At 45.5% G+C, this 9,560-nt stretch overlaps 1 protein-coding gene across 1 annotated transcript; it reads right to left on the bottom strand.

Moving 5' to 3' along the window:
- Window positions 1–1,864: 1,864 nt before the first annotated feature.
- LOC104505501 (protein phosphatase 1 regulatory subunit 14D-like) lies at window positions 1,865–8,451 on the bottom strand. The gene is made up of 4 exons (XM_010151110.1): window positions 8,269–8,451; window positions 4,228–4,323; window positions 3,982–4,014; window positions 1,865–1,933 (listed from the first exon to the last, which is right to left on the bottom strand). Exons 1-4 carry the CDS (start codon window positions 8,449–8,451, stop codon window positions 1,865–1,867), a joined length of 381 nt encoding a protein of 126 aa, XP_010149412.1.
- Between the last annotated feature and the right edge of the window lie 1,109 nt (window positions 8,452–9,560).

Below are 9,560 nucleotides of genomic sequence, written 5' to 3'. Positions count from 1 at the left end.
TCCTGGCTGAATCCAGCACACCTGTCCACCTAGATGGTCCACCTGAATTTCTGTTTGAACCTCCTCTGTGTTTTTAATAGTGCTTAGAGCTCTCTGTCAGTGTGCTGCTCTTCTTTCTCAAGGGGTTTGATACATGAATCTTAGCAGGTGTCAATCCGTGAGCAGTGCCAGATCTACAGTGCAGCTCTGGATTTAATTTTGTTGTTGTTTACTTAAAAGTTGAGATTTCAGGAGGACAGGCATGTCCTTACTAAGCCAAAAATGGCATGTCCCTAGGGCTACCATAGATATATATTGACAGAGCCTTTCTCCAGCCTAGTGGATGAGGCTTAAACCCTCTTGGAGCAGCCTTAGGACAAGGTATGGGCTGCATGGCTTGCTAACTTCCTGGCTGTCACATACATGCACAGCATGTGAAAGGAAGCAAGCCCTTACATCACAGTTCTTACGGCAGCTTGGATTTTGTCCTCTCTGAGAGATGTGCATAGCCCACAGCTTGTTCACTGACATTTCTGTTGGAAAATAGGAGGGAAGCAAAAGGTAATAGTCATCACCCTGTTGTTGATAAAGATGAAAAGACTGATGTATTTAAGGTATTACTGGTCTGGGCCAAGAGTTCTTGTCATCATTAGCTAACCTGCATGTCTCTTTCCAGAGCTGGCCCCTTCTGCCCCTGTCTGACAAGACACATACTCAGAAGCTAGCCATGAACATACTGGTACATGGTAACCCCTCTGGATGTGACGCAGCGACTCCTCTCTTGTGTTTGGGTGGCAGGAACGAGAGTGTAGGGGCAGGACATGATGTGAGAGTCTGCTCTGCCTACGCAATCAGCCTCCCTTTGCTCTCTTCTTTTCTAGCCACATGTGTCAAGTTACTGACTTGCTGAGAGGCTGGATGTAGTTTCCTCTGTATTTTTCCAGCCACATGTTAGCTGTAGCCAGAAGAGTTTGTGCACCAAGATAACTTGTCCTACTTCATTTCTCATTTGTGAGACCTACCTGTCTGCCAAAGACTTACTCTGAGATGTAAATTCCCTGCAGGGAAATTGGGAGCAGGTATTTTTTCACTTCAGTTTTTCTTTAGTGTCTAAAAAGAGATAAAAAGCAAGCAGTGCGTGGCTGGTTTTCTGTGGTTTAATATACAAAATAAGCATTTTTCCAATAAATCATTCCTTTGGAAGACACTTCTAAATCACTGAGTCCTAAATTCCACAAAAAGGAGTTCTCTTCCATTAGCTTCAGCAGCCGTTTCACTAACTTCCCCTTAAGTAGACCAGGTGCACTGGAACCTTTTCCTTCCATTCTGCTGTATATTTTCTGTCCAACCTTCGTGAATAACAGAGGATTAATAAGACTTAGAGGGTGCATGCCATGCTGTAGCGTCAGGTACAGCAGTAACAGTCAGGAGATCACAGCTGAGTCCCAGACAGAATGAAACAGGGTGCAGCTTAATGGTAACTGATTTTTCCACGTTGGTGAATGAGTGACAACAAATGCCTTGTTTTCCTTGCAGTGGTTGGAAAGAAAGAAGTCTTGATGAGCTCCTGAGAAGTTTATTCAGTGCTCCTCAGCCAGCATGGAAATTCCTAGAAGAAGCTAAAGGAAGGACATCGTGTCCTGTTCTCCAGGTTAACATGCCCTTTAAGAATAAGGAAAATACACTATCTACCTCCCTGCTCTGCGTGGAGATCTGGGAATAGTGGAGACTTCAAACCACTGATACAAAGTTCACAAACTTGGTGCTGTTTCTCAGTAATGGTAAGCCCTAAACAAATTCTGAAGTGATGTTGCTGATCCTGGTTTTTGTGGGGAAGATACACGTTTTCCTTGTGACCAAAGGTGGGTGATCCATGTGGGTGAGGTCATTTCTTCTGAGGATTGGTGACTCTCCGGAGACCTTTCAATCGACTAAGCAATTCCGTAATGAAGTCCTACAATGAGAATTGGTTGAAGAAGGATGTCATGTTACTTCCAGTGCTCACCAGCCCCAGGAGTACTGTGATGCTTGCACTATTCCCCCATTTGCCTTCATGTTGAACAGAAACCAGAATATTGACATGTATTGAGCAAACCTATCTTTTAGCTTAGGAAAGGAAACCTTTTGATGGATGAGGAGGGTCTAAAGCCCATCAACTTCCCTTCCCCTGGCTCCTCCTAGAGCAGCCATGTTTACTTTCTCCACAGGAGCCAGCCTGCCCCTCTTTATCCCAGTTGCCTGCTTTTTCCACCTTGAGATGACCTCAGGATGCTGTTGTCCACTGTTAGGTTCCACTGCTTCCTGTTGTCACCATAACCTCCTGCCCACTTCTGCTGCCCTCCCAATCTGGAGCAAAGCAAGCTGTCCCTCTTGTTGAACCTGTAAAGCTCCATGTGGTGGATTGCAAACCACCCCGGAACTGTGCCAATCCTACAAGGAAGTGGCTGGCAGAGAAGAGGTGGAGCAAAACACACATAGGACTAATGATAACCTGGAGCAGGGGTTGAGGACAGGCAGAGCAGGTAGATGAGCAGTTAGTAGAGATAAACCCCAACTACTTTGCTGACACAGCCAAGGACTATGAACTAAACTGGGCCATCTGGTTATTCCAAGTAGAAGTCAGTTTGACTGGTGCAAACTTTACCCTCTGCATGACAAGTAAAATGACCATAAAGGAGTGTGCAGCCTTTCTTCACCCAAAGAGATAGCTGCATGTCCTTGTAACTACATGTCCTTATAATTAGGCAAGGTCACCGGAAGTAATGCAGCTTGTTAGCGTTTGTGCTGTGTGGAAGTCCAGTTTCCTCACTTGGGTGATGAGAAGTTGCCTGCCACAACATGCTCTGGCATTAAATGCCTAGGATCATACGTACCTTTTCAGTCAGTCCCTTCAGAGGAAACCAGTTTGTTTCTGGGACTGTGGGTTTCTTGCCTAAGATTTGAAATTCAGACACTCTGAAAGCTACTTCCCTATTGCCAACCTTGTCTGCTGACCCCCTGCTAGGAGACTGTCTGTAACGATTGCTACAGCCGAGTTTAATTTCAATAATAGTCGTGCATCCACCTCATTTTCTGGATGTTCGTCCCTGTACAGCTACATAGGCCCGACAAGATCATAGAATCCCAGAATGGTTTGGGCTGGAAGGGACCTTAAAGATCATCTAGCTCCAACCCCCCTGCCATGGGCAGGGACACCTTCCACTAGACCAGGTTGCTCAAAGCCTCATCCAGCCTGGCCTTGAACACTTCCAGGGATGGGGCATCCACAGCTTCTCTGGGCAACCTGTTCCAGTGCCTCACCACCCTCTCTGGGAAGAAAGATGTGGAGGCTGGGGAATGATGTCCAAGCACAATGTTCACAAGCAATGCACGTGGCTGAAGGCATGATGGGGGATGATGTTTTGCGCAGGTGTGCCGTGCAGCGAAGGCAACTGCTGCGTGATGCATGCGCTCCACTGCAAAGCACTGGGCCCTGCTTCTTTGGACATTGTGACTGCTTGTGGGATTATTTCTGACCAACTCAACACCAGTGCTTGTAAAGCTCACGTGGGAAAAAAACCCCATGTGTAAAACTTAATGGCCACTGCTCAACAGTTACCTGCCAAATCCAACCTGAGGGCCATCCTACATTCTTGTTGCTCATAACACTAGGGTGATTTAAGCTAAGAATGCATTAACAATGTGCGAGATGGTTATGTGAGCTGTATCACTGTCAATGGCTTTTCTACGCTGAGGACCAAATAGCAACATGGAGTTAACTTTCTTTGGTCGTAAAGCTGAATTCCTTATTTGCTCCACTGCACTGCCTTCAGCTCACCCTTGTAGATTTACTTGTATTTTTCTAACACAGCAGAATGAAGTGGCAAACACGTCCCGCTGGGAATTAAACAAATCTGCAGCGTCATGTTACGCATAGTAATATCTTGGCTATTCAGCAAAGCAGCATCAAAGACATACTCTTACAGCACAGTAACATACATATATAGAGAGTGCATCACTCACCTCTGTTGGGCTGGAGCACTCGTGGAGGATTTCCTAGAAACCAAGGAGGAGGCATTTTAGTATTTTATGAGTTGACCTATTCTCCTCTGCCTACAAAAAGGGTGTATAATCTTACTACATTTGACAGGCTGAGACACAGGGGAGCATAATGCAATACTGCATACACATATTCTGTACCCCACACACCACTGCTTCTCTTTATGAAGGAAATCCCTAACATAAAGGCACCAAGTCCCTCTATCTGACCTGTAGTTTTAATTTCTGTTCTTCATTAGGGACCTCCAGGAGATCTTCCAGATCAATTTGTGGTTCAGGAGCTGCTGCCTCTGTTTCCTCTCTTAGCTAAAAAGAAAAAACAAATCCACAGTTACACCTTCGAAATTCTAAGAGCTCTGTAGGCTGGCTTTACAGAACTGAGGAGCTGAGAAGGAGCTAGTTACCATAAAACTATGCTGCAAAGTTGAGGTGGATACAAACAGTCCCAATACTAAGGAGGTTCTTATAAAGAGGGCATGAATTCCAGCCCTCTCCTACAGCCACACATCCTGATGTACACATTCATCTTTTCCCTCCTCAGCACTTGATGCCATTGCTCAGGGATCGTGGTCTATCACAGGAAGACCCTTTCAGGAATATCCAACTGCAATTGCCAATTGCAGTGCAACATAAGCCAGCCTGGGACAATCCTCTTCCATGGATGAAGAGTGTGCACAAGCGTTCATCTGACAGAAATCCAGCAGGCTTAGTCTTAGACAGGCACAACTAATGCAAAGAGATTTTAGGCTTTTAGGCTAAATACATTTCACATAGTTGGTATTTATATCAAGGCTTTTTGCAGTAATGGAGGGAAAACCAATTACACTTTTGAAAAGCCTATCAGTATTTTGCCAGCTTTCTCTAACAGACATGAGAGGGATATAATAGTCTCCTTTAATGTAAGAGAAAAGAAGGACCCCAAGCTTTGGTGACTGGAATAATAATCTTGTAAGGCATGGGGATGTGAATTGGAAACATCTGTAAACTTGATCACAGGCACATTTTAACTCCACGTGTCTCTACAAGACTGTAAGGAAAGCAAGCTGTGGTTTCCAGTATATTTCCAAAATGAATCTCTGACAGCACAACAGTAGTGATATTTTAAGACTGTAATGTTCAGAATAAGGATACTGAGTAAACAGGGCAGTACCTGATTGCTGGGTAGCATTTATGGATGTGTGTGTACCACGTTAAACAATAAAGGTGATATTTACAGGGAAAAAAAAAGGAACTTGTTCTGAGCAGTCTGATACCAAGCCAGAGAGGAAGTAGAAAACCTTTGTTCAGTTTTGTTCCGCAGCTGATGTGACAATAAGTAATAAAACAGAGTGAAATGGCTAAGAAGCTAAATGGGCCAGGAGGGTGAGACAGGGTAGGAACTTCCTATGGCTTTCCACTCCTAGTATGGCAGGTGTTCTGGCATCCACATGCAGGGAATCGTCTTGAAAATCAAAATTGTCTCCCAAGTCTCAGTTTTGTTGCAAAAAGCCTCATGGCAGTAAATAGCACGGGGTTCAGATTATCTCTAACAGGAGGCGATGTTTGAACTAACCTTGCTGGCATTTCTTTATTCTGACTGTCACACAGGTTTCTGGAAAACACTGAGGAACGTTGCACTGCCGAGGGCAGGTGCAGCCAAGGAAGGAGCTAACAAAGAGACAAGGTAACAGGAGTTAACAGAACCGAGGAAGCCCAGACTAGCAGGGCCCAGATCCGAGGAAGCCCAGACTAACTAGTCTTGCCAAAGGAGAGCAGAATACCTGGGTGATTACAAGTAATTTACTGTGGCACATGTATGTATTTGAAAAGATCCTCCATAACCCCCTGTTGTGCCCTATTAACAGTCTCTGACCTAGCACAGCATCATGTTACGTAGTTCTTGGTGGCAAATCTCTTAGGTTGGCCCAAATACCCCAGGAAGCTGGGAAACCTGTTATGCTGGAAAGTTGCTAACAAAGACAATCCACTGGCAATCTGTTCCTGTAAGGGCACGGCTGGATTTCTCATTGTGCCTGCTGGGATTTTGTAGTAGAGAAAAAATACCCCCTCTGGGCAGATACTCTGATGACAGTAAAAAACTCCTAATTCTCAGAAAACCGAAGTGTTAACGTAACCTGGCTTGTTTTTCTGACACCTTTACAAGTGTGTATCTGTAGGCTTGGGCAAGTAAGAGTAGCACACAGCAAGCCTCATCTTGGGTCAAGCTAGTGGTAGTACCAAGAAGTGCTTCCTGTCTATCTCAAAAAAGGCTCCCTGAACTGATCTACCAACCCCAGAGACAGTCCCTTCCATGCCAGTGCAGGTACAGTTGGCAAGTGACACTGTCATTGTCGCTGTTCTTTTGAGCAGCCTGCACTCACCAGGACCACCGCCCTAGCACTTCGCAGGCATGCTGGATTTGGCCTGTCTGACTAGCGATAACATCTGCTCCTACGTACACTATATAACGTTTCACAGTGCATTACCCAGAGGGCTGAAGATACAGCTGAGAATTTAGCATTTTATAAACTAAAGAAAACAGCTGGAAATTCAGAATTAAGTCTTGAAGCGATTATGAGCTTTTAACCTTTGTCATTTTTTATTAATCAAGCTATAAAACTGTTTGTAACGTCTAAAAACGTTAACAGAAAAGGAGCAATCACATATAATTTTCAGAGGAGCTGTGCATTTGCAACAGAAGGAAGGACCTTTTTCTCCAAATTTGTTTTCTGCTGCATGATCTTTGCATATGGCATAGATTAAACCAGAAATTAACTATTTTACTCTCCCAACATGGCATAAGAACCTGGTACACTCCCACAAATATCAAACAGTCACACAGAAAATGATGATGATAATAGTAAACAACAGCAGCAACAACAATAATAAAGACAGCCTCAGAGGCAGTTCCTGAAGTTTGGCTCTTGAGCCATGGAGCAGACATAGTTCTGCGGCTCCCAGGCTCAGAAAATCAGGCTGGATCTCTGCCAGGGCAGACAAAAGCTTCTCTGTACAATCATGGCATAGAGCACAACAAAACGCCTTTCCTGGGCTGCTCTGACTTGCCCACTTCCACTGTGGATTGCAGCCTAACACCGCTGATGCTCAGAATGGAAGACTAAGCACTCATCAGCTCTTTTTGTCTTGCGTTACAAAAATGTGCTTAACTCTGTCCTGGGGTGCAAATACAGAAAAGAGGGCAGAGAGGCCGTGACAATTCATTTAGCCCATGCCCATCCAGGGCATGAATAAGCTGTTTTACACAATTTGTTATATCCATCTGTGTCTTCTGTTGAACATGTACTGAGTTTAAAGTCAAGAAAGCTATGTTTTCTTGCTTCATCAGCCCTACAGATTAAAGCAAAAACCCCTAGTCAAGCTCTTTAAATGGGTTTAAGACCATGATGTACAACGTGGCCAAATCCTTTCACCTTTCTACCGCACTCCAAAGGAATTATCTCAAACACGGAAAAGCACTATCCCTTCCGAAGGCTCCCAGTGTAAGTGCCATCCACCTAAGCACAAAATATGAACAGAAGCGATTCTACCAGGTTAAAATTTCAGTGTACCCAGCCACTGCTGGAACTTGACTGACTTAAATGTCACACCGCCCTGAACGAAACATGTCATGTACCCTGCAACAACTCAAGCAAGGGTTAGTGCCATTCAGGCACTGGATCTAGGCGCTCCTGGATCTTTCTTAGCGGCACAGCTCTCAGATAGCCAAGAAGCATTTAGGAGTGATGATGAAGGCGTATGATCTCTACACCTATCATTTTTTTCTTTCTTCCTCTGCTGCCAATAGTGTGTCCAGACCCTACAGCTCCAGACACGGCATTATCCCAAGTGTCTCATTCAAACAGCATCTATAACTACACGGTTGTAGCCGAAAGAGAGGGATGCAGTGAATAGCTCTAACCCACCTATCTTAGATACTGCTTGCAGCAAAGCCACCGACCTCACGGAGCTCAGCAACGAGAAGCAGCCGGGGTTGTACATCTCTCCAAGTTCTGCTACTGCTGAGCAATAGCTGCCCTCCCACCCCAAGCAGGTGCAAGACCAGGCAGTTTAAAGTTAGCTGGATTCTCTCAGTGCAAGTGTCTCTGACTTGCGGACACACCAGCCAGGGTGCTGTCGCAGGTAGCAATGATGCCTAAGGAAGACTGAAGGTGAGAAGCTATTTCCAGTAAGGCAGAGCAATCCAGCCTCTCTCCCGGGGCCTCTGGTCCCGTTCACCTGATGAGTGAGGGGCTGTTTGCCCCAGCTACTCACCCGGCACCGGTACAGCTCCTGCAGCTGGGTGTTGATCCATTCCTCCAGGTCTAGCCAGCGCTGTAGGTCTTTGCGGTTGTACTTTATGGTTAACTTGCCCAGTTTCTTGGGCGACGATTCTTCCCCAGGTTTCTCCGGTGTCTGGAAAGTCACCCGGGGCAGTGCACTGGAGTCGCTGGCCATGCTCAACGCTTCCGACAGCAGAAACTCACTGTCCCGTGGGCTCCCTCGCTCCTTTTCTCCGTCTCCTTTAACCAAGCCTCTCCACAACTGGTGGCTCAGGGCACAAGCGACCTGCAGATGCAGAAGGTAGAGAGCATTGGTGATCCCAGGGAGAGAGATGGGGAGACCATGTGGCTGGGGCAGCAGCCAGGCTCTGCGGACAGAGTTATGGCAGCAGGCTCTTGGGTTTCACCATCGGATGTGCTGGCAGCAGTGGGCAGGCAGGGAGAGGGGCTGTTGTAATAACATCTGTTGTTAAAAGAAGCCAAGTGAACCAGGGAATTGATGAGCCAAGTTTGTTAATATTTAACACAAGTCAGCTCCAAGAGGTGGGGAAGAAGGAGGTTTTAAATTACTGTTTTCCTACCGGCATAACTTACGTGCATGTGCAATTCCAGAGGGCAAATCCATACATAATGCATTGAATCCTGTTGTGTTCAAGCTCCACGAGCCTCTGTAAACTACTTTGCCTGCAGCTACAGGGTTTAGCTCCCACTGAAATCGTGTATTTGGGATTTCCAGCTAAAGCACTGGACCCAGCACAGATAAGGAGAAGTGGTCTGGAGTCAGGTCACTACATCCCCTATTTTACCAGAGTGGGAATATTAGGTCAGTGTCACAGCAAGCCAAACTTGGACTCAGCAATCCCATTTCACATTATTCTACAATCTGTTAATTTATACCAGCTTTCTTAAAATTTTCTGTAGAAGTCCCAGTGGTCTGAATTTGAGATAATTTGAACAAGGCACTTTTGGAATAAAACATCTGTGCTTTTTATTAAAAAATAAAAAGTACAGTGTTTGACACCGCAGTGGAAGGCCTGTCTAGGGGTATAGCACTATCTCCTTCCCACAGAAAAGTATACACGGTAAACAGGTTCACCTGCATCATAAACTGCTATCGTACTATATATTATTATTGCTTGGTTTACAGTCTCTTTCTTACTGGAAAACAGGTTAAAGGTCTGCAGCATTATGGCCCTATGCCATTTGAGAAGGATACGTGGGAGCAGGGCTGTTCAGAGGAACAGAAACAAGGCTATGCTTATTGGGGTGCCAGGGCACCGCGAC

The sequence above is a fragment of the Eurypyga helias genome, unplaced genomic scaffold, assembly GCF_000690775.1.
Source record: "Eurypyga helias isolate BGI_N326 unplaced genomic scaffold, ASM69077v1 scaffold26914, whole genome shotgun sequence".
NCBI classification, from domain to species: domain Eukaryota; kingdom Metazoa; phylum Chordata; class Aves; order Eurypygiformes; family Eurypygidae; genus Eurypyga; species Eurypyga helias.
Note: the sequence above shows the minus strand (reverse complement) of the source record. Positions and strands in the feature narration are given on the sequence as shown.

Excerpts from the sequence above, each read along its gene's own strand:
- LOC104505501 (XM_010151110.1), bottom strand. The coding sequence starts at position 8,451 with ATGGCCAGCGACTCCAGTGCACTGCCCCGGGTGACTTTCCAGACACCG. Across the intron at positions 4,324-8,268 it reads AGGAGCTGTACCGGTGCCGG|CTAAGAGAGGAAACAGAGGC; the intron begins GTGAGTAGCTGG and ends TTTTCTTTTTAG. Across the intron at positions 1,934-3,981 it reads AGTGCTCCAGCCCAACAGAG|GACTTCATTACGGAATTGCT; the intron begins GTGAGTGATGCA and ends TTCTCATTGTAG.